This window comes from Lontra canadensis, unplaced genomic scaffold (genome assembly GCF_010015895.1).
Source record: "Lontra canadensis isolate GAN:19392208 unplaced genomic scaffold, GSC_riverotter_1.0 scaffold25, whole genome shotgun sequence".
Lineage (NCBI taxonomy): Eukaryota > Metazoa > Chordata > Mammalia > Carnivora > Mustelidae > Lontra > Lontra canadensis.
In genome coordinates this window covers 10591832-10616648 of record NW_022631019.1, presented here as the reverse complement: position 1 = coordinate 10616648, position 24817 = coordinate 10591832, and the positions used below count along the sequence as shown (strand labels likewise).

Here is a 24817-nt window from a genome sequence, read left to right as displayed (position 1 = left end):
AGAGAGAGGAGGAAGCAGGCTCCCTGCCTACAGAGAGCCTGATGCGGGACTCAATCCCAGGACCCCGAGATCATGACCTGAGCTGAAGGCAGAGGCTTAACCCACTGAGCCACCCAGGCAGCCCAAAGATTTTATTTATTTATTTGATAGACAGAGATCACAAGCAGGCAGAGAGGCAGGCAGAGAGAGGGTGGGGGGAAGCAGGCTCCCTGCTGAGCAGAGAGCCTGATGTGGGGCTCGACCCCAGGACCCTGAGAATATGACCTGAGCCAAAGGCAGAGACTTAACCCACTGAGCCACCCAGGCGCCCCACAACTAACTTTAAAGAGCGGTATATAGGGGTGCCTGGGTGGCTCAGTGGGTTAAGCCGCTGCCTTCGGCTCAGGTCATGATCTCAGGGTCCTGGGATCGAGCCCCGCATCGGGCTCTCTGCTCAGCGGGGAGCCTGCTTCCTCCTCTCTCTCTGCCTGCCTCTCTGCCTGCTTGTGATCTCTCTCTGTAAAATAAATAAATAAAATCTTTAAAAAAAAAATAAAGAGCGGTATATAGTTCATTATTATTTGCAGAGAATGGGTTACACATTCTCTCCATCAGTAAGCCTTATGCTCTACGTGCACACTTTACTTTTTTCAGAGCCGGGTGGTAAACATTTTCTAGCGGAGAACGGCTGTGCCCAGCACCCCACATCATGCCCGGGACACGTGGCGGGCGTCGGCTGGCTGAGCTGAAGGGGACAACTGGCAAATGGCACAAGTAGAAAGGCCTTTGGCTGATCCTGGGAGTGGGGCGGGAAAAATACACCGCAAGCCTGGCTCATCGTATAATAGCAGAGGGTGAGGAGGTCCTCCAAAGCCAAGGGTAGGGACTTGTCAAAGGACACGGCAACCAACCTCAAAGAGCTCCCAGTGGCAAGGCTGGGAGTTATTCGAGCAGCAAGACATGATGTGGGATTGGATCATAACCCAAAGTATACAATGAATACACACGAGTTCATACTGATACAAGGACATGATTCAGGAAATACATAAACAGAGAAGGAGAGACAATCTTCCTTACAGAAGAACTGAGCACATGTAGATAGGCTGCCTTCCAGGAAGCGGGGCTTGAGTCCCACTGTCTGCGCCCTCCTCCCCTCTCCTTTGGGGGTGGACAATACTCATGACCTGCTTCCAAAGACTAGGGTATGGAAGGGGAAAAACAGTAACTTTCTGGTGGAGAAACCTGGCAAAGACCAGCTTAGCCAAGCGAAGAAGTTAACGTCCCCAGGGAAGTCATGTGGGTAATGGGTTCTCCCCTGATATGTGACAAGGACCATAATCCCAGTCTAATAAGAGAAGAGAATCAGGCGAATCAGAGATGAACACAATCCAATCCAGTCAGCCATCCTGGATCAGTACTCAAGGTCATGAAAGACAGACTAAGAAACTGTCACAGACCAGGGGAGGTTAAGAAGACATAGTGACGAAAGGCAGCATGGTGCCCTGGGTTGGGTTGAGCCTGAAGTTGAGTTAATAATCATGGGCCAGTGTTGGTGTCTTGGTTTGGAAAACTGTACTGTGGTAACGGAAAATGCTTCAAATGGGGGAAATGGAGGGAGACATATACAAGAACTCTCTGTACTATCATTACAACTTTTATATAAATCTAGAAGTTATTCCAGAATGAAAATGTTAATTACTAAAGCTGGGGAGGAGACTTTGAGTCACCAGGAGAAAACCATACAAAATCCTTATGCAACTCCTAGCGTAGCTTACTCATGGGAGAGCTCTCGTGGACTGCTTTCAGCCCCAGAAGTTTACCAAATAAAGTTTACTGAACTTTACTCTTTCAGCTACACGACTGTAATGACCGGAAGGGGTGAAGGTGGAAAAAAGAGTGACCCTGCAAGCAGCAAGGAGTTCGACTGGATAGACTAGAAAACACAGACATTGGCGCCAACAGCCAGCAGGGGGCGCCATTTGGCACCAGGGCCAACAGCCTTCCCTACCTCAGCAGCTCCTGGGGTGTTGCGCTAACTCTAAGTGAGGTACTAATTCTAAGTCCTGCAGGAAAGGAGAAATGGTGTCCAAGACTTCCAGTGTGAGAAATCAGGATTATACATTTGGAACAGGGACCTGACACGTTATATATGATTTTCGGAGCTTCAGAGAGCAGGTCCTTTTGTGGGGTTCAGAAGAAATATTCATTTGGATTTTTAGCAGCTGGGTCTAAAAAAGAGATCGGTTCCATCGAATTTCGCCATTGTCTGTAAGTCTTCTAGCTTACAGGCCCCCCCACCACCTTTTTAATTTTTTTAAAGATTTTATTTATTTATTTGAGAGAGAGAGGGAAAGCATGAGCAGGGGAAGGGCAGAGGGAGAGGGAGAAGCAGGCTCTCCACTGAGCAGGGAGCCCCCCGACATGAGGTTCAATCCAGGACCCTAGAGGATCATGACCTGAGCTGAAGGCAGATGCTTAACCCACAGAACCACCCAGGTGCCATAGTTTCCCCTTTCAAGTTCTAACTAGCTTCCAGGTCAGTCTGCAGAATGGGAAATAGAGTCTAAAGAGAAAAGACCCAGCTTTTTGCAAGTAGTCTTTTCTACCCCTAGATGAGGTCTACTTCCGGTCAGCCTTTCCAGATTGAGAGACTGAAGGGGTGAAAGAATGAATGATTTCCCACTAAGTTAAGAAAAAGGAAGCAGCCACATGGTTCTAGTGTGGTCACAAAGAGTGTGAGCAGCCAGGGGGCACTGGAAGCAGCCGTGGCTGGTTCCTTGGTTCCTGGGCTGGGTTGTTTCATCAGGATGCCAAGGCTTTGCCTGCCTCTCCCCTCTGCGTCCCCGCCCTGCCCGCCAATGTCATCTGAGGGGCCTGTAGACGTCTGATGACAACACAGAGACTTCGAGAGTCCTTTTGTGTGAGTTCTTGCTGAGGACACCCTGCCTGAGGCGTGTGCTGCCCAGCCCCTCCACTCCACAAGAAACACCCGGCCTCAGGGCACCTCATCACATCAGCGGGTCCCCACGGAGTCCTTAAAGCACAACTAGGAGATCAGGTTGGCGATGACAAAGCTTGTCTAGCAAAACGTTCATTCTGAAGAGTTCTGTGGTCCATTTGGTCACTGGTCCCTCAAGCCTGGGTTACAGGCAAAGCAATATATTCTCAAGAATGGGATCTACGCAAAGGTGCTGTGAAGATCGAAAGGCCACCCTTCCCCAGGATGGACCAATGAACTCCCGGCTCCGTGAGCTTCTCATCACACCCATTCCCCAGAGGGGAGGAATGAGTTAGTCGGCTTCCTTGGGGATCAGCTTCGGACTTTTTTAGTAGAAAACGGAAAAGCGGATTATTTCTCATTTTCTTCCCTCTTCCCCCAAATTCCTACTCTCAATCCTGTTAGGAACATTTGGTTGAGGCAGTGGGAATGCTTCCTAATGTCATGGATGTCTGGAGTTTCTTTGTTGTTTGTTTTGCCCACCCTGCATCCATTTCTCCATCTTCTAGATGGATATCTTAAATTTTGTGGAGCAGACAGCCTGTCCCCCCAACAATTTTGAGTCCATGCAATTCTGGTGAGGCTGATCCCTTCTGCTCCAGAGGAGAGACCATGACCCAGGCCTGGCAATCAGACCATTCCATGTCCCTGGCCTCAGTGACAGGTTCAGGAAGGAATAGGCACATGGTCCAAGTCAAGCTAATTAAGAAATTTTTTCTTTTCTTGAATGGTGCTGGGGATGCTGGCTGCCACCTCACTACAGGTGAGGCAAGGGACTGCCTGAGATTGTGAAGCTAACAGAGGTAAAAAGACAGATTCCTGGCCATTGTTTGGGCACCTGGATCCAGCTGGGCCTGAAGCTGGTTCTTTTGGCCTTTTCAGTTACAAGAACTCCTTCTGCCCCTACCCCCGCCTTAGGCTATTTTGAGTTGGGTTTCTGACACTTGCAAACAATAAAATTTCCTGGAAAATAAGCTTATTGCAACTTCTCCACAAGCATCAGGACTTAGAACAAGAGGTGTTATACGAGTTGTGATATACTCAGATACAACCCACCAGACTGTAAACATGCACCACATTTATCTTTAAACTTGTAAAAGTAAAGCAATGGCCCAGAGAAGAAGTGATTTAAGACCAAGGAACCAACCATAAGACCAGTAGTGAAACAGGACATAGAGAAACTTTGAACAAACGAACAGTTCTCTAGCTACAGCAGACTTCAGACTAAAGTTCCAAATATCTTTTCAAAAGTTATACCAGGAAGAACATTCCAAAGTTTTCAAAGAAAACTTTCCAACTGAAGAAACACTAAAATGTATAATATGCATCTGTTGTGTATGTTCTATATTAACGTCTAGCGTACTTATCAGATATATCTGAATGTGATTATATCACATGTGCAAATGCATATATATATGTATCTATATATTTAGAACCACATATTTTCAGCTTTTTCAAAAAAGATGTTGTGAAAAGACTGTTCAAATCTATTTCTTCAGCTCGCCAATTTTTGTTTTTTGTTCCTCAGTTACCAAGAAAAAGCAATTAAACGACACAGTTCCTGGAACACAGTAGGGCTCGAGCGGTCCTTCTCCCTGTCCTCGCCTCCATTTTCAGCTCCTCTTTCAGAAAACTAAGTAAAAGAGGAAAGTCGGTGGAGCATGGGGTTATAAGCAGACACTGGTCAATGTTTTCCATGGACCCAGACAGCAGATGTTTCCAGGTCTGCGTGCGGTACGTTCTGCCCAGCTCAGTCTGCTGCCGAAGCAGGACAGCAGGTGTAGCCACACCGTCGCGAACAGGATGGCTGGTTTCCCATAAAACTTTATTTACAGAAATAGGTGCTGGCCTGGATTTGGCGTGTGGGCTGTAGTTTGCCAACATCGGGCTAGGAGCACGGGATTCAGCATTACACGGAATCAGGTGCTGCTCCCTCTTTGTCCTTGACCATCGGTGTGACCCTGACGACATGATCCTTCTGTGCCTCGTCTGAAAAATCAGGATGGCAACAGCTGCTTCTTCGCTGGTGAGAGACATGAACAAGCTAGTGCCTGTATATCACCCTTAGAGTACTTCCTGGTACGAAGCCCATGCATACTGAACAGTGTGGGTCAGACATTACCATCACCAGCAAAGAGGAAGAAGAAAGGGCGTGACACGATTTGCCCTGGAGCTGCAGCCACAGCCAGTAAAATGTTAGTGGAGTCAAGTAAGGAAGCCAATAAATGCAATTGCATTTTCTTCTACTCTTGGTGGCTTTTGTTTTTACTGCCCTGATAATCTTCTCCATCAGCAGGAAGCATAGCAGGTTGGCCTGGGGCTCGCCCTTGACTGCCCGCAGTGAAGGACTGTGGTACTCCAGGCACCTCATGGTTAGGAAAAGCCTCTAGACCCCTAAGGACACGGGAGAGTGGCCCTTCAATCCCAGCACTGGCTGTAGCCTATACATAAACTCAAGGAAGTTGCAGGAAATCTTTGAGCACCATTTACACAATGACAGGGTGGCCGTCTACAGAAATCCTGAAGGGAGAAGGGGGACCTGGGATTACTGAGTATCTGCTTGGCAAAAACTGGAAACAAAAGCTTACAGAGGTGACATTAGCAGTAGCTGGAGTTTGAACTTGAAATCTATCGAAATCCAAAGCACTTGCTTTCCTTCACTGTATCTGCCAAGATTCCCCATCACAGCAGGGAGCAGCAAGGGGTGGGGGCTGATAGAGGCGTTCTCTGTGTCGGGTGGGCTGTCATGACATTGCAGGAAGGACGAAGGAGATATGCAGGTCACATGGGACAGTGTGGCTGGCCTGGGAACAGGGCTGAGCAGCTAAAGGGAAGGGTAGTCAAGTTTACCACTGTGGGGTAAACTGTGGTCAAGGTTAGCCCAGAGCCCTTTCTGGGGTGATTGCTGATGGGACCATGCATGGGGTGAGGAAAACTGTTACCAAGGGCTGTCTACCCATTCACGAAACAACTCTACACATTGTAAGGACTTATTTAGAAACTGTCCCTGTTGCCCTTCCCCCAGGAGATTTACTTGGAGACAAGTCCCGGAAACCAGCTTCAGGTAACAAAGCCCAGATACAAAGGTAGGTCAGGCCAGGTGGAGACATCCGATCAGTGGGGGGATGCATACCGTCTCCCTGGTTACGAAGGAGTATGGGCCCTGCCCTTTGGGTGCCAATCCCAATCAAGGTGTAATAGGCTGGTTCAAATGTCTACTAGGGTAAATTATAACTCAATTGGTCACCTAGCATCACTGGAGTTTCCTGTGTGTGTTACAATCTCATTGGCCACCTGTGCGTGGCCAGGCCCGACCGCATGGCCTTTGCCCTTAAAAGCTAGTCTGTGAAACAGAGAAGGGTCGCCCTCTCTTGTAAGAGGTGCGTCCCCAAACGTTCGGTTAGATTATTGATGCTTGGTGCGAAATAGAGCTTTGCTTGACCTTCGCTTTGTATCAGTCTCGCTCCTTTAATCACGGACCCATTATTGGGGCATAACATATGGGGGCTCGTCCGGGATTAAATGACGAGAACTGAGCCAGCATCAGAATTTCTGGGAAAAGCCTCGAGGTAAGATCTCACAGAGTTGTGAGATCTGTGGGATCCGCCGATCTCCAGATGCTCTGTGAGATCGGTTGGTCTGTCTGGGTGGAGCTCCGGGTATAGCCCACCGGGGTGAAGCCGGATGCGGCCATGCTCCCCAGGGCTGGAGAGGATGCGGGGACGCCCCTTCCCTCCACTGGTAGATTGCCAGGGGGTTCGAGTCCCCCTAGACAGTTAGGGGGTTCAAGTCCCCCTAGGTAGTCAGGGGGTTCGAGTCCCCCTAGGCAGTCACCTAGGTGGTCAGGAAGTTCGAGTCCCCCTAGGCAGCCAGGGGGTTCGAGTCCCCCGAAGTGGTCACCGGGGGTTCGAGTCCCCCTAGGCGGCCAGGGGGTTCGAGTCCCCCTGGACGGCCAGAAGATCAAAAGTCCCCACCGGTGGCAGGTTCTGGGTAAGAACTGCTGGGCCTGCGGTTGTCTTTGTCTTGTCTTTTTGTTGTCTGCTGTGCTGTTTGTTGTGTTTGAAGGAATGGGGCAAACAGAGTAAGGGGAACTCTGACTCTTAATGGCTATAACTGGAGCCAACTGGGGGTAGTCTAACTCGAGACAGAGACTTTAAGGAATATTCCCAAGCAGCTGCCAAAACAACTTTGTTTCAGGGACATTCCTTGCCCTCTCTGGCCCGACAGAGACTGCCTAGCCCCTCCCCCTTGCTGGCAGGAAAGCATGGTGTGTGCTCCTCTCTCGGAGCTGATAAGCCCTGGAACTGGGAGCCCTTTCTCTGCCTTCTGGTGGCACCTTGTTCTGTTCTTCACTGTCAGGAAACAAGAAGAGCACCCCCTGGACCTAACACCCCCCACTCCGGATCTTCCCACCCAGGTCTCAGGTAAACATTCGAAGTAGAGTGGGCCCAGGTGGAACGTAAATCAGTATTTGAACTAAGTTAAGTTTGTTGGGTTAATTAGGATAAACATGTCTTTTGAGTTAACAGTCGTAAATGTGAAACTTCAGAGTTTTTACTTAAGGTCAAAAAAAATCTGTGTTAAAATCTGTTGAAATCTGTTAGCAAAGAGATAACTAGAACGGATGGTTAATTATCTGTCTCAAAGTTTTAATAGGTAGTTGTTAAAGTAGCTTTCAAAGTCTTTGCTAACCTGAAACTTCAACTGAATGGGATAAAATGCTAGAGCGCTGGTTACTGGAACTAGGTTTGTGCTTTTGAAATCTGTTGGTAAACCTGTTTTGTGCTTAACTGATTAATAAATTTGCCATCTAAGGAATTCTGTTGTAACAGTTCACAATTGGTTTATATTTAATCTTCAGTAGAGGTTAAGGTATTTCTAAGGGTACAAAATTCTGCTAAGTGTAATTAAGACGGATGGAAATAAGGGAAACGACTCTGTAGAAAAGTAGGAAATAGGTAAAGAGGAAAGACACTGGTATAGAAAATCTGGTTTTCTCTCTGTTTAAAAAGGCAAAGTTTTCTTCGGTTAATTGAAATGTAAATGGTTTGCCTGCCCAGAGTTGTAGATGAGATCTCTTTGGCTCATAAGGCTTCCTTGATATGCTAAATTACTGATAAACCTTGGGTTGCATTTGGGTAAATGCTGTAATTATTCTGTACATTTCCTAAAAAGAGGTTCTGTACATTTCCTAAAATTGTAATGTTTTTTTTTTTTTAAAGATTTTATTTATTTATTTGATAGAGAGATCACAAGCAGGCAGAGAGGCAGGCAGAGAGAGAGGAGGAAGCAGGCTCCCTGCTGAGCAGAGAGCCCGATGCGGGGCTCGATCCCAGGACTCCGAGATCATGACCTGAGCCGAAGGCAGCGGCTTTAACCCACTGAGCCACCCAGGCGCCCCGAAAATTGTAATGTTTTGATAAGGATCATCACTTGATTTTTAACCATATCTGTTCTGAGTTTTGTCATTTGTAATTGTTTTAGTTCTCTTGTAAGATGAATTCCGCCTTAAAGGAAATTCACATGGGAAGACTTTCAGGACAAATACAGGTCTTTGATATGTTAAAATCCTGGGAACTGAAATGGGTAAAGATTTACAGAAGTAAGGGCTACATTCGGACTAAACCAGAATTAGTAACATGGGACTAGAGGAACTGAAAGGTTGTAATGTTGTGTCTCTTAATGTTTTAAACATAACTGGTTCTGTAGTGTTTGCTCCCCTAGACTAGGGAAACTTTTCATAAGTTACCTGTAACTTATAGAGATGTAAAGGTGTTCATTTTAAACGAATCAAGGCATTCAACTTTGCTCTGTATCTGAACCCTCTGAAAGGGCTCAATAAGTATTCTTCCTTGGCAATCAGTCATTTGCATAAGTTCAATAAGAATCTGTTCTCCTTGTAACAGGACAGCATTGGACACTGGTTATTTTACCAAGGCTTTGACTGGAACGTCATATTTGAAAAGACTCAGATATGACCAGCTTAAAGGAACTAAGGTTGACTTTGTAAAACCTGGAGCCATAAAGCCCTTTGGAACTATTGGCCTGATACCTTGCTTACAGAGTTCCCAGCAGCCTCACCAGGTGAGTAAAGAATGTCACTCCCTGGTAGGAGGAGGAGCCTCAGATTACTTTGAGCACCTCAGGAGTTTGCCCAAATCTGACAGGTATTGCAGCCATGTCTGATGGCAACTACGTGGCTTGGCTTCTGGCCCGGAGAGGCTACTAAAAGTTCAACCTAGAGATTCCTTATAAAAAGTTCCAGCAAAGCAGATTCTAAAAGATCTATATGATTACTCACTGTTTTTGCTGAGCTTATGTAAATAATTAGGTCAAGTTTGTTAAAATTGGACTTGTTTTTCAAATGAATTAGTCCTGATTTGGATATCTCTGGAAGTGGTTATTTTAGAGAGAAAAATTATGTTTTAATAACATGCCTTTATGGGTGTTAAATTCTAGATTAGATTGTTATTAAATGTTTGTTTACCTAAGCCAGACAACTTAAGGTAAACTTCAGAGAAGTTGCACGATAACTCGTGTAAACGATCTTGCTTTTGCCAGTCAGTCAGCCCCAGATATAAGGAGGAAACTTCAGAAAATTGAAGGATTTGAAAGGAAGAATCTGACTGAGTTAGTGGGAATAGTAGAAAATTAGTAAGCCAAATACATCAGGGCACTCCTTTGGGGACACGCAAGTTTAAAGAGCTTATGGGCAAGTAGTTCTAGGTTTCTAAATTAGGGCGTATGGCTCAAGATATGGTTGATAGATGTGTTCAATGTCAGGCGGTAAATGCGGAAAGAACTAGAATGGGAAGAGGAAAAAGAGAAAGAGGTTGCTATAGCAGAAATGACTGCTCAGTCTGTACTCCAGTGACTGCAGGCATTACAGTCTGTCTTAAAAGAGCTCATACAGGGATCCGGACTGCCCACACTGGGACCGAATCGGAGGTGGAGCCACATCCTCGCCAACCCAGGGACTTAGTTTGGATGCGCTGCCACCAAGTGGGAGGCTTGGAGCCTCACTGGAAGGGACCGTTTACTGTCATCCTGACCACCCCCATGGCAATAAAAGTAGAAGGCATCAGGGCCTGGATTCACGCAGGTCACGTCAAACGAGCCGAGGACGAGAACGCCCCCCAGAGGTGGATGCCGCTGCCAATGGACCCTGCCAATCATGGACTAAAACTAAGACTCAAAATAAATGAGTTCATTAAATTCATTGTTGGCCCTGTTGTTAAGATACAGGCGGGAGGTATAAGCAATTGCTAATTAAAAAGGGGGGGGCTTAACTTACTGTTTCTAGCAGCTGTTAAAAGGAGGGTATAGAACTGGCTAAAAAGTCAAAGATTTGACTAGTCTCCAAAGAAAAGGGGGGAATGTCAGGACCTATTTAGAAACTATCCCTGCTCCCCTTCCCCCAGGAGATTTCCTTGGAGACAAGTCCCGGAAACCAGCTTCAGGTAACAAAGCCCAGATACAAAGGTGGGTAGGCCAGGTGGAGACATCCGATCAGTGGGGGGATGCATACCGTCTCCCTGGTTACCAAGGAGTATGGGCCCCGCCCTTTGGGCGCCATTCCCAATCAAGGTGTAATAGGCTGGTTCAAATGTCTACTAGGGTAAATTGTAACTCAATTGGTCACCTAGCATTAATGTGGAGTTTCCTGTGTGTGTTACAATCTCATTGGCCACCTGTGCGTGGCCAGGCCCGACCGCATGGCCTTTGCCCTTAAAAGCTAGTCTGTGAAACAGAGAAGGGTCGCCCTCTCTTGTAAGAGGTGCGTCCCCGAACATCCGGTTAGATTCTTGATGCTTGGCATGAAATAAAGCTTTGTTTGACCTTCGCTTTGTATCAGTCTCACTCCTTTAATCACGGACCCATTATTGGGGCATAACACACATCACTTGGGGTGCCTGGCTTCCTTTCTGCCTTCTGGGAATTTCCATTAGACTTGCCATATTTCATAACAGAGAAAGACATGACTTATAGGTTTGGACGAGGTGGGTTTCCTTGCCCAGCTGCTTGATCATGCCACCACCACCATTACTGGACAGTTTGTTTCCACACCTCCCTTCCCGGAGACCAGAAAGCACTCAAAAAGGCAACCACAGACAAAACCCACAATATGGCAGACATGTCCAGCTGTGCGACTTCTACTGCCCACTCCTGGTGCTGAAACAGAGACTCTACTTCACTGATTTTTGGCAGGGGGGCATTGCAAATGGCCCTGCAGCTCATGTCCTGCATAGCTGGGGCGTGGCGGGGGGGTGGGGAGGGGTGGTGTCATCCACATGGACTCTGCTGTGAATGGTGACCCTGGCGTTGTGCAACATGGCGGCCCTAGGTTAGATTTTGGGGAAAGAGCTATGATTTACAAAGCATGTTCCAGAATATATCCTTGGGGGCAGGTGCCAATGTATTTCGTCAACCAAGAGGGATTTGGGGAGCAGTTTTTCATCTTGGATGTCATCCCACAGGTAATTTATATGCACGTGTATCCATCTGCTGGCTGGGGAGGTCTTGGGAGGTTTTCTGGCTAAAGGAACACTCCCAGAGGAGGTATCCTGGCTGCCACGGTGCTTGTTTGCTTGATTCTAGAGCTGAGAGTTACCACGAGCTTGTCAGAGGGGCCGGAGGCTGAGCTTGTCAGAGGGGCTGAACCAAGGGATTTGCATACATTACGCTCTTAATGCCACAGTAACTTCATGTGGTAGGAACTATTAGTTCCCTGAGTTTACAGCAGTGGGAACCAAGGTGTGAGAGTCAGGTGACGTGGGCACAAGCCCAGAGCATAAGAGCAGGGCTGGGACTGTGCTTGAGGCAGCCAGACCAGGATGCGTACTACCCCCCACCGGGACAGCTGCTAACACATGTGGCTCCCTAACCCACCCCGACCTTCCCCCCCACCACCCCACCCCCAAGAAAAGGCTGTCACACCCCTACGGATTGGTTATGGTGACCACCACAAAGCCTGAAATAAATGTTTTCCTTTGGGAACTCTTTGTCAGGAAGGGAATAGTTCTGACCACGCCCAACCCTTTTGATTTCATGATGATTCTCCTTGAAAACGTCATCTCAGGTAAAAACACAGTGCCCTCACCTGGGACCCAAAAAACCAGTCAGAAACGCTAGCATAGCAATCAAGATGGCCACAAATTTCTTAGAAAGGCTGGAGCTCAAAGTATTAAATGATAGATGCCCTTCCTTACCTTCTCTTCCTCCCTTCCTCCCTCCCTCCTCTCCCTCCTTCCAGTCCACAAGGCTACCCTCACCCCAGGCCCCACAGAGGACCCCTCCATTAATAAGACCTCAGAGGATGCTTGCATGAAAGTCCCTCAATATAGGAAATCTCTGAGCAGAGAGCACTTTGGGGAGGACGGATGAGGGGCGAGTCCTGTGGGGTAAGATGGCTCCCTGGGAAAGCCCAGGAAAGCAACCTGGCCAGACATTTGTGCAGTTCCTTGCCATCACTTGGGGAATGAAGTGGGACACAAAAGCTTGTAGAAATAAGAATTTTAAGAAATGTGTGTATATTCAAGTGACCACAAAAGTGTTTTTTGCTCCCTTTGGAAACCAGTCGGGGATACTGCTCTGGCTAGCGTTAGATTAAGTGGTTTTCTTCTCTCTGTTTCCCACAAGTGGGGATAGAGCTTAATTCTTCATTGACCAGCTGTGTGACGCTGGGGAAATTACTTAACCTCTCTGGGTTTTGGATTCTTTGTCTGTAAGATGGGGATCATGAGAGAACCCACCCCGTAGATTGTCGTGAGTGTTAAAATAAGGGCGAGCAGGCAAATCACAGCACAGTTTTGTTCATATCAGTGACTCCTGCTACTCTACTGATTTCTCTTTTTACAAAGCGTCCTCTTCTTCTGTAGCCAAGTTGCAAGGTCTTGATCATTGTTTCTTACGCTTATCCGATATCAGAAGCATCTCGTAAAATGAAGTACCCCTTCCATACTTATACACCTGTACGCATCACATTCTTACTCATGATAGCCAAAAGGTGGGCGCAGCCATCGATGGATGGATGGACAAATGGCTCAACAAAACGTGATGTAGACACATGACGGAATATTCCTCGGCTCAAAAGGATCCCCTTACTCAAAAAGGAAGGGGATTCTGACACCTGCTACAACACGTATGCACCTTGAGGACACGATACTACATAAGTGAAGCGAGACAGTCCCAAAGGGATAAACACTGTAAGATTCCACTTACACGGGGGGCCTGGAGCAGTCAGATTCAGAAAGACAGAAAGAACGGGGGCTGGGAGCAGAAGGAGGAGGGAGTTTTTATTGAATGGGCACAGAGTTTCAGTTTGGGAAGATGAACGGAGTTCTGGGGACAGCTGTAGAACCACGTGAATGTAACGGCAAGAACTATATACTTAAAATCCATTACGAGGGTGAATGTTTTCAGTATTTGGCCACAATTTTTAAAATTAAAAAATTAAAGGGCGCCTGGGTGGCTCAGATGGTTAAGCATCTGCCTTCTGCTCAGATCATGATCCTGGAGCCCTGGGATCGAGTCCCGAATCGGGCTCCCTGCTCATTGGGGAGCCCGCTTCTCCCTCCGCCTCTCTCCCTCTGTCTCTCATGAATAAATAAATAAAATCTTAAAAAGAAAATTAAAAGTTAAAAACAACAACAACAAAAGACCCTTAAGTACCTCCCAGGTTTTTTGGGGGGAGGAACAGAAATGGATGGAAACGTTCTGAAAGGAGGTTGTGGTGACGGCCAGCTCCGTAAACATACAAACCGGGGGACGCCTGGGTGGCTCAGTCTGTTGAGCTTCTGCCTTCGGCTCAGGTCATGATGGGATCGAGCCCTGCATCCGGTTTCCTGCTCAGCTCTCCCACTCCCCCTGCTTGTGCTCTTTCTATCTCTCAAGTAAATCATAAAATGTTTTTAAAAAATCATACAAAAATGGGCTGAATCATAGGCTTACCATGAATGAAGTTTATGTTATGTAAACTGGAGGCAAGCGAACAAATGTCGTGTTCCCGAGGAACCTTTTGGGGGCCACGAATATGGCCGCTGTCTTGACTGTGGCGATGGTTATTCAGGTGCACACGTGGGTCAAAGCCCATCAGATTATATAACCTTTAAACACGTGCAGCTGATTGTATGTCAGTCATATCTCCATAAAGTTGCTCTCTCCCCCCCTTTTTGTACGTTGGCTCTATGCCCAGCTTGGAGCCCAATGTGAGGCCTGAACTCACGACCCAGAGATCAAGACCTGAGCTGAGATTAAGAGTCAGACGCTTAACTGCCTAAGCCCCCAGGCACCCTCCATAAAGCTATTTTTTAAAAAAGCAACAGTTTTCCATATACGAACAAACTCTCGTATTTTTTTTCAGACAGTGCCCCCTTCTGATGGATATTAAGGTTTCAATGTTTGTGTCCCTATAAATAATATTTCCATAAATATCTTCGTATGAAAAACATGTAGACATTATCACCCTTTCCCCTTCTGGCAAGCCACAAAATGAGAACTTCCCAGGCAGGGGCTTGGGAACCTGTAATTTTGTTGGACATTCCAGAAACATTCTTATAATCAGACATGTTTGAGAAACATTGACTCAAACTTCACAAACTTGGATTTACAGGCTTGAGGTTTGAAACTCCATTTTCTTTGGTTCCTGAAAAAAAATCTGTAAATGCTCTAGACAAGGGGTTCCATATTTAGGTTTTTCTTCTGTAGGGGGTACATCAGAATCACCAAGGAGCCTGGGAAAATGCATATTCCCACTCCCAGGGAGGCTGTGTAGGGTCACCAGATTTAACATAAATAAATACATAGATTAAAAATATATATATAAATGAAACACAGGGTATCCAATTAACTCTGAATTTCAGACAAATATCAAATAATTTCTTTAGCATAAGCAAACCCTTGCAATATTTCAGACATACTTATACTATAAGATTATTTGTTGTTTTTCTGAAATTCAGCTTTAACTGGGTGTCCTGTGTTTTTTTCTGTCAACCTTAAATATGAGTCCCTGGGCTCGGGTGAGGCCCAGGAATGTGCATTGTTAGTCTGCTCCCCACAGGGTTCCGATGTGGGTGTGTGGGGGCAGGGGATCCTTATTATCCATGTTGAGAACTCTTGATCGTGTCAACACCTTCCGGGTCAGGCGCCCCCCTCAGTGCTGCCTCAGGACCTTGGTATGTACCATGAGCAAACAAACTTTAACGGTCTAAGGAGGATAAGGCAGCTGAGCAGCAGCCGAAAAGTCTGCCCCACATCTTCAAAGCCAAATGTGATGCATGTGGCATCAGGGCCCATGCAGCCTGGGGGATGCCGTCCGTCTTTCTGGGGTGCGCAATTAGGGCTGCCTATGGGCTCAAAACCCCAGGAGTCTGTCTCCATCCTCTAAACTCGATTTATTTATACCCAGCCTTGTCCCAGAAAGGCTTTTAAGCCTTGGAGGCCCCAGTCCATGTAGCGTTCTTGGGGGCGGTGAGTAGACAAAGACGCCATCTCTCTGGGACACACATGGCAGATATTAATTGTGTGCCCACCGCGAACGGGCACCGTGCTAGTTTTACAATTATAACCATCTCTTTCCACCCTCAAGGTGAACCTGCAAGGTCATGGCTGTCATTGGCCCCATTTTGTGGAGGAAATGGGAGGTTCTGGGGGCTCTAGAGGCTTGCCCAGGAGCACTCCAGAGTATGCTGGGATTCTGACCAAAGCCTGAGTGGCTAACCTCCCCCACCCTCACCCCACCCCAGCCTTCCTCCCCCGTGAATGGTGTCTTCCGTGGGACTAAGCTTTAACGGGGAAGTTTTGTATTGCATTTTGCTTAAACTGACCATATTATAGGTCAGGATCCCAAGGACATTTCTGTTCAGGGTATGGTAACAGCTGCGGTGCCCTGAATCTCTGCTCCAGGCTGACACTGACTTTCATGCTCTACAGATAGATCTCCTCTCAGTGCTGCGCATCATCGGGGAGCAAGACCCAGGCATATAAAGAACCCTGGCTGATCGCAAAGTAAGGAAGCTGCAGAGCGCTGATCTGCGTAAAAAGAAGCATCCATCTTTGAGTTTTCTTTCCTCTTGCCCTAACCAAGGTTTGCATTTTCAGAAGAACGCTATGGCCCTGGGTTGGCCCCTGTGCGACTCTTACATGTCATTCCAGGAAATGCCCAGAAGAGGGCGCTAAGATGCACACCCCCGGCCCCCCCCGCACCAGGATCCACCTGGATTGGTGTGAACCTTGTAAGATCCAGTAGGTCAAGGTCACTTGTGGGCCCAGCATGAAATCCCGTTGGCACGCTGTGGACAAGCACCACCCTTTGGATGCTCAGAAGGCTACAGGACACCGCATCTCTGGCCTCTACCCTGCAAGGGCCTGGACTCACCGAGGGAGCGTTTTCGATGACAAGTTCGTAGGTCAGCCCTCCGGACCCGAATCTCAGGATGTCTCCGGGCAGCAGCTTCACCGCCACATTCTGAATGTGGCACTCGTTGACAAAGGTGCCGTTTCGGGAATTGAAGTCCTGGAGAACAAAGCTGTCCTCGGCCTCATTATATTCAATAAGTGCATGATGGTTGTCGATGTCTGCAGACTGAAATACAGAAGGAAGACAGCTGTAGCCAGGGCCCCCACATCTACTAGGGAGTATGGGTACCAGAAGGTGCTAAGTCCCTTCCCTGGCCGGCTGGTCACCACAACCCTCATTCAAAAACGATGATGTTCAGAGTCAGAGAAGTGAAGTGGCCTGGCCAAGGCCACATGGTTAGTGTGCGATGGGGCTGGGGATGCGGTCTCTGACTCCAGACCCAGAGAAGGTGCCCACACTGTGAGGTGGGGGGATCAGGCAGCACAGAGGCAAAGGGAACTGAGGGGAGTCTGAATGAGCACATATTCTGGGCAGGGAGTTGGCCACTTTCATTTCATAAAAATAACATTTTAAAAAATATTACAGGGGCGCCTGGGTGGCTCAGTGGGTTAAGCCGCTGCCTTCGGCTCAGGTCATGATCTCAGGGTCCTGGGATCGAGCCCCGCATCGGGCTCTCTGCTTAGCGGGGAGCCTGCTTCCTCCTCTCTCTCTGCCTGCCTCTCTGCCTGCTTGTGATCTCTCTCTGTCAAATAAATGAATAAAATCTTTAAAAAAAAATATTACAGAAAATGAGAATTGGAGAAAAGCACAAAGAAGACATTAAAACCACTTAGGCTCCCATCCCCCAGAGACGGGCACTGTTAACACTGTGGTTCACTTCCTTCCAGTCCTCTGTCTGTGCTTACAAGCTTTTTAAAAAAGCTCAAACAAAACTGAGATCACACCACATAACATACAGTTTTAGAACTACTTTTACAAAACCTTGGCGTGCAATGAAGGTTTTCCCATGCGATTAGTTATTTCTATTGCTTCTTAAAAGCTGCTCAGAATTTATCTCATCAGTGATGATCTGCTTTTTCAGTAGGGGGCCAGGTGTGACTACCTGTCCAGAAAGAAAGGGACTCCAGCCCAGACGGTGCCCAGATAGTGTGTCTGTGAGTTGGCAATGCCAGGCAGAAGGCTCCTCTGTAATTTTCTTTTGGTCAGAAGAGTGAGCAAAGGTTAGCACCCAGGAGGAAATACTATATTCCTGTGGCTGCAGGGCACATGTGAAGTCTTTCTCCTTTCAGGACACTGTGTCTGTTAGATATCTACCCTGGCCTGAGATTTGGCAATTAGTTTCTAAATTTATCTTCTCGGAGTGCCTCATCTGACATTCATAGAAAGAGTATTTGCACTTAGACAAGTGTAAAGTCCCATGATACAATGATACCAATAGCTTGTATCAATAATATAATAACAGTTTATATTATATAGCTTATATTATTATATAGTAATATCATAACTTATATTAATAGAGTATATTAATTTAACATTACATGCCAGGAAGTTTGTGCTACTGCATTATTCCATTTTATCTACACAATAATCAAAAGGGATTGTTCTCTATTTTGCAGATAAGGAAACTGAGGCACAGAATAATTTAATTTGCCCAAAGTCACCCAGCTTGGCTAGCCTGTCTTGTATTCAGATTTGCTTGATTCAATGTCTGTGTTCTTAACTACATTGCAAATTTTTATCATACACTTGGGTACTTAAAATATTGAAACACAAAAAGAAAGCAGGAGGAACTATGTTAATTTCAGATGGAACAGACTTCAGAGCCAGAAGCATTACCAGGGTAAAGAGAGGCATTACATATGATGATAAAGGGGTCAGTTCTCCAAGAAGATGCAACAATCCTTAACGGTATGTGCCTGAAGATAGAACATCAGAATAAGTGAGAGAGAAAGTGATAGAAGTTTAAGGAGAAACAGACAAATCCATTATGACCATTGGAGACTTCAACATCCTTATATCAGTAATGGACAGATATGCAGAAAATTAGTGAGGATAAAGCTGAACTGGACCACCATCAGTCAACTGCATCTAATCGACGTATATATTATTCACCAAATAATAACAAAATGCACATTGTGCACAAGCTCACATAGAACATTCACCAAGAGAGACCACATTCTGAGCCACAAAACATAACAAATTTCAAATTTAAAAGAACAGAAGTCATACAAAGCATGCTCTCAGCCTATGAGAGATTCAAACTAGGAATCAATAGCAGAAAGATGGCTGAAAATTCCAGAGTACTTGGACATTAAACAACATGCTTCTAAGCAGCATGTTGGTCAAGGAAGAAGCTTTAGGAAAAAGAAATCAATAATCAATAATCAATAATCAAAAATCAATAATCTAAGCTTCCACTTAAAGAAATTAGAGAATGAAGAGCAATATAAGCCCCAGACAAGCAGAAGAAAAAATTAGGACAGAAATGAATGAAATTAAAAAATTTGAAAATAATAGAGAAAAATCGATGAAACCAGAAGTTGATTCTTTGAAAACATCGATAAAATTGGCAAGACTCTAGTAGGCTAACCAAGAAAAAAAGAGAGAGGGTACAAATTACTAAAATCTGACATGAAAAAGAGACCATCACTGCTGATACCATAAATACTAAAAGACTAATAAAGGAACACTATAAATAAATCTATGATAACAAATTTGATAACTCAGATGAAACTGATCACCTCCTCAAAAGCTACAATGTACCAAAACTCATACAAGAAGAAATAAATGATCTGAAGAAGCCCACATCTATTAAAGAATTTGAATCAATAATTAAAAGCTTTTGGGCACCTGGGTGGCTCAGTGGGTTAAAACCTCTGCCAGGATCCTGGGATCCAGCCCTGCATCGGGCTCTCTGCGCAGCAGGGAGCCTGCTTCCCTCTCTCTCTGCCTGCCTCTCTGCCTACTTGTGATCTCTGTCTATCAAATAAATAAGTAAAATCTTTTTAAAAAATAATTAAAAGCTTTTCAAAACAGAAAGCACCAGGCCCAGATGGATTCATTAGTGAATTCCATCAAACACTTAAGGAAAAAAATAATACCAGTTCTCTACAACCTCTTCCGGAACAGAGAAATTGAAAACCAGACACAGATATTACAAGAGAAACTTCAGACCAATATCTTTCATGAACATAGAAGTAAAATCCTCAACAAAATATTAGCAAATTGAATCTAACAATGTATACAAAGAATTGTACACCACAAGCAAGAATGCAGGTATGCAATGCTTGGTCAACATGAAAATCAATTAATGTAATCTATCATCTCAACAGGCTAGAGAAGAAAAGTCACATGATCATATCATTAGATGAAGAAAGAGCATTTGACAAAATTCAACACCTATTCATTATTGAAAAGCAAAACCACAAAACTTTTGGCAAATTAGGAATAGAGAGGAACTGCCTCAACCTGATAAAGAACATCTACAAAAATCCTAAAGCTGGGGGCACCTGGGTGGCTCAGTGGGTAAAGCCTCTGCCTTCGGCTCAGGTCATGATCCCAGGGTCCTGGGATCGAACCCCGCATCGGGCTCTCTGCTCCGCAGGGAGCCTGACTCCACCTCTCTCTCTGCCTGCCTCTCTGCCTACTTGTGATCTCTGTCTGTCAAATAAATAAATAACAATCTTTAAAAAAAAAATCCTAAAGCTAACATCACACTTAATGGTGAGAAACTGGAAATGTTCCCGTTAAGATCAGGAACAAGACAAGGATGTCCTCTTTCATACTCCTTTTTAACACAGTATGGTGTCCTAGCCAGGACATGCAATAAGACAAGAAAAGGAAATAAAAGGTACATAGATTGGGAGGGAAGAAGTAAAACTGTCTCTGGTTGCAGATGACATGATTGCCTAGGTAAAAAATCCCAAAGAATCAACAAAAACACTCCTAGAACTAACAAGCAATTATAGGAAGGCTGCAAGATACAACATTAATACACAAAAGTTGATTGCTTTCCTGTATACCAGCAATGAACAGCTGGAATTAGAAATTAAAAACATGGGGCACCTGGGTGGCTCAGTCGTTAAGCGTCTGCCTTCACCTCAGGTCATGATCTCAGGGTCCTGGGATTGAGACCTGCATCAGGGCTCCCTGCTCTGCGGGAAACTTGCTTCTCCCTTTTCCACTCCCCCTGCTTGTGTTCCCTCCCTCACTGTGTCTCTCTCTGTCAAATAAATAAATAAAATCTTTAAAAAGTTAAAAAAAAGAAATTAAAAACATAACACCATTTATGTTAGCACCAAAAAAAAAAAAAAAAAGGAAAGAAAGAAAAAAGGAAAAAGGGAAAAGAAAGAAAGACCAGATAGATAGAAAGAGTTAGGTAAAAATCTAACAAAATATATAAAGATCTATATGAAGAAAACTATAGGCTCTTTTCATAGGCTTCTTTGCCATCTGTGTATCTTCTTGGGTGAGGCGTCTATTCATATCTTTTACCCATTTGTAAACTGGGTTGTCTGTTTCTTTATTGTTGAGTTTTAAGACTCATTTATTTTGGATACATGTTTATAGCATTCTTATTCATAATTGCCCCCAACTGGAAGCAACCAAGATGTCCTTTAAGAGGTAAATGGATAGGTAAGTTCTGGTACATCTGTACAATAAAATAATAGCGATGAAAAGAAATGAGCTATCAAGCCATAAAAAGGCATGGAGAAACCATGGAAATGCACAGTGCTTAGTGACAAGAGCCAATCTGAAAAGGCTATACAGTGTGTAATTTCAACTATACGGAATTCTGAAAAAAGTAATACTATAGAGACAGTAAAAAGATCAGTGCTTTCCAGTTGGATGGAACTGGAATGGGACGGAATTCCAAAGGGATAGATTCATGCCATCCAAAGTGGATGTGGGACGGCATGAATGGGGGAACACAGGGATTTCGGGGCAGCCAAACCATTCCATATGACACAGCAGTGGTGTATACTTATATATTTGCCAAAACCCACAGAATATGTGATGTGAGGAGTGAGCCCTAATGTAAACTACGGACTTTAGTTAATAATAATATATCAATATTGGTTCCTCAGTGGTAACAAATGTCCCATTTTATTTTTATTATTTATTTATTTTTAAAAAAGATTTTATTTATTTATTTGACAGACAGAGATCACAAGTAGGCAGAGAGACAGGCAGAGAGAGAGAGGAAAGCAGGCTCCCTGCTGAGCAGAGAGCCCGATGCAGGGCTCGATCCCAGGACCCTGGGATCATGACCTGAGCTGAAGGCAGAGGCTTTAACTCACTGAGCCACCCAGGCACCCACAAATGTCCCATTTTAAGCAAGATGTTAATGATAAGGGAAGCTGTGTGTGTGCTTGGGGGGGCGGTGGGTATGTGGGAACTCTGTGTACTATCTGCTCGATATCCTATAAACCTCAATCTGGCCTCAAAAAGAAAGCATTTTTTCCTAATATTAAAACACATCCATTCTTTGGGAAATGCCACTTACGCCATGGTTGTCACCATTCTCATTGATCTCTTGCTCCAAGAACCCTTGATAACCCATCAAAGAGAGGAATTTTATATGCTGCATTTTGTTTTTCTTTTCCCAGGACTCATAACTTTCAGTTCCTCAGTCACTGTCAGGACATTATTAAGAAATCAAAGCATGCAGGAAGTTTTGAATGACTCCATCAAATGGGGTGAGCCCCTGCCACATGTTAGGCCAAGAGAGGGCTTCCTGGGGCTGCCCTGTAACAGCCGAGGGAAGAGCCTCAGCTTCCTTGGAAAATTGCTAAAAGCTACTATTGGGACAGAAGCCCTGCGGCTAAGGTGGGATGACTGTACAGGCTCCATCCTGCTGAGCTGCCCACCATTCACCATTCACAAGTGCATCATTAAAAGGTGCAGCTCAGGAACTGGGGTGGCTCGGTTGGTTGAGCAACTGCCTTCTGCTCAGGTCATGATCCTGGAGTCCCAGGATCGAGTCCCGCACCCGGCTCCCTGCTTGGCGTCTGCTTCTCCCTCTGATCCTCCCCTCTTTCATTCTCTCTCAAATAAATTTTTTAAAAAATCTAAAAAGTAAAAATAAAAAGTGCAGCTCGACGAGAAAGACGGTATGGCAGTTCCTCAAAAAATTAAGAATAAAATCATCAGACGATCCTGCAAGCCCACTTTTGGGTATACAACCAAAGGAACAGAAAGCAAGGGCTTGAAGAGGTATCTGGACGCCCGTGTTCACAGCGTTACCCACAACAGCTGGAAGGTGGGAACCACCCAGGGTCCACGGTCAGATCAGTGGCTAAGCAAAATGCACCAAGTACATACAACGGCATATTATCCGGCCTGAAAAAGGAAGAGAATCCCGATGCTCACGACAACATGGTGCAGACCTTGCAGACATGACGCTGAGTGACATAAGCCAGGCAGACACAGGCAACCACCGTCTGAGTCTACTGATAAGAAGTGTACCCAGAGTTGTCGAGCTCACAGAAACAGGAAGTAGGATGGTGGCAGCCAGGGACTGGGGGCAGGGGAAGTTGGGAATTGCTTGATGGTTTGATGGGTACAGAGTTTCAGTTTTGCAAGACGAAGAAGTTCTGATTGGTTATATATAACTATGTGAACACACTTAACACTGCTAATCCGCACTCCTATGAACGGTTCAGATGGCAAATGTTATGTGTATTTTACTACAATACTAAAAATGGCTAAGAGGCGGGCATCTGGGTGGCTCGGTCGGTTGGGGGCCAGACTCTTGGTTTTGGCTCAGGTCTTGATCTCAGGATCATGGGATCAAGCCCCGAGTTGGGGTCTGCACTCATATCAGAGTCTGCTTGTCTCTCTCCCTCCCCGCACTTGTGCTCTGTCTCCCTCTCTCTCAAAAAAATTAATAAAATCTTTTTAAAAAAATGGCTAAGGTGAAGAGCCTCAGCCAACATCAAGATGCTGGCCCGTGGCACTGTCAGGACCAAAACCTGTATCCTTGACTTGTCCCCTATGCTTTTCAGAGTAGACAATAGTTTAATAGGGAGAGAGGAGTGGGGTGGAACTGAATACGGGACATGCATTTTATTTTATTATTAATTAATTAATTTGAGAGAGAGGGAGAGATCGCATGCACATGTGTGTGTGCACGGTGGCAGGGGGTGCAGAGGTAGAGGGAGAGAGAACCTTAGGAAGACCCCATGCTCCATCTCAGGACCTTGAGATCATGGCCTGAGCTGACATCAAGAGTCAGACGCTTAACCCAATAGTCACCCAGGGGCCCCCAGAACATGCATTTAAAACAGTCTCCTGCATTTTAAATATCTTTTAAAAGTATTTAGTGGGTCCACAAAACACTGAGACTTCAACAAATCCGCTAACAGCAAACATCTGCTCGGTGACCCCGGGGCTTTGAGGAAGTCTCCCTGCGGCCCAGGCTCCTGATTATCTGGAACTCTCCCTCAGAGCCAGTTCTCAGCCCTGCCTCATCTGGAACTCAGAAGCCCAGTCTCAGGGAATGACCTTCTTCCTCCTCCCTTCCTCCTCCTCCTTCCCTTCCTTTTTGATTCCCTGTGGCCTCTGCTTCCTTATCCACTCGCTGTGGGCACTCCCTTCACCCGCCCAGGCCTGGTTCCCTGCTCAAGCTCACCAGCTCCTCCAAGTCCGGCTCTGTCCCCATCTCCCCACCACCCTCACACTCTGTCCACAAGTCGGCCCAGTCCACCCATATGCTGCTCCCTTCGGGTCCTACAGCCCCCAGTCCCTGGTCTTTCATTCTACCTCATTAACAGCCTTCCGGGTCCTCACCTCCTGTCCCCTGCCAGACATCCTCCACTTGCCACCCCCGATCCCCACCCACCTGCTCCCCCTTGCCCTCTGCCCCAACAGGTCAGCCCATGTGGCTTTGTCAATGGGCTGATGGGCTCCTTGCCTCTGGCATCTGGCTGGGGTTGGTCAATGGGGGATCAGAGATCCGAGCAGGGAGGAGAGAGGTTGGGGTACTTACTCCCCTGGCTCCCATCCTGTGGGGTCACCATGGACTGGGTACACCCTCCCACCGAAAGTCACAGCTCCTGTTGGGGGCTCCAGAAAATGTAACCCCTTCAGCCTTCAGGTCTAGGGTGGGAACAGTCCCTCTCTCTTAGTGGCTCTGGGCACCGCCCCATTCTGGGTGGTTTCCTTAAGTCTGGCCGCCCTCTCTAGGAGTCCCTTTATGAAACGCACCTCTGTCACCCTACGCCCACTCTAAATAGCCTTCTGCTCCCTGCCAGGACCTGGAGTTCCAGCAGGGAGAGGCTCTCGGATACGGCTTTCAGTCCCCTTCTCTCAGCCGCCAAGGGACTCAGGGTTGTCTTATCACCCCACCTCGTCTGGTCCCAGATCACGGAGGGTCTCCTCTTTGTATCTTCAGTCTCACTGTGACCCCCTAACCCATGACCATGCTCACCGTCCTCAGAACGCCTCCCCTCCCCTCCCCCATTCCTTCCCTTTGTCGTCAA

General features: G+C 46.2%; 1 protein-coding gene across 1 annotated transcript in view; it reads right to left on the bottom strand.

Moving 5' to 3' along the window:
- FHAD1 (forkhead associated phosphopeptide binding domain 1) overlaps positions 1-24817 on the bottom strand; it is a 128356-nt gene that overhangs the window by 88101 nt on the left and 15438 nt on the right. Inside the window, exon 3 of the mRNA XM_032863473.1 lies at positions 16353-16559. Coding sequence (XP_032719364.1) covers positions 16353-16559 — 207 coding nt within the window. The remainder of the gene's footprint in view (positions 1-16352; positions 16560-24817) is intronic.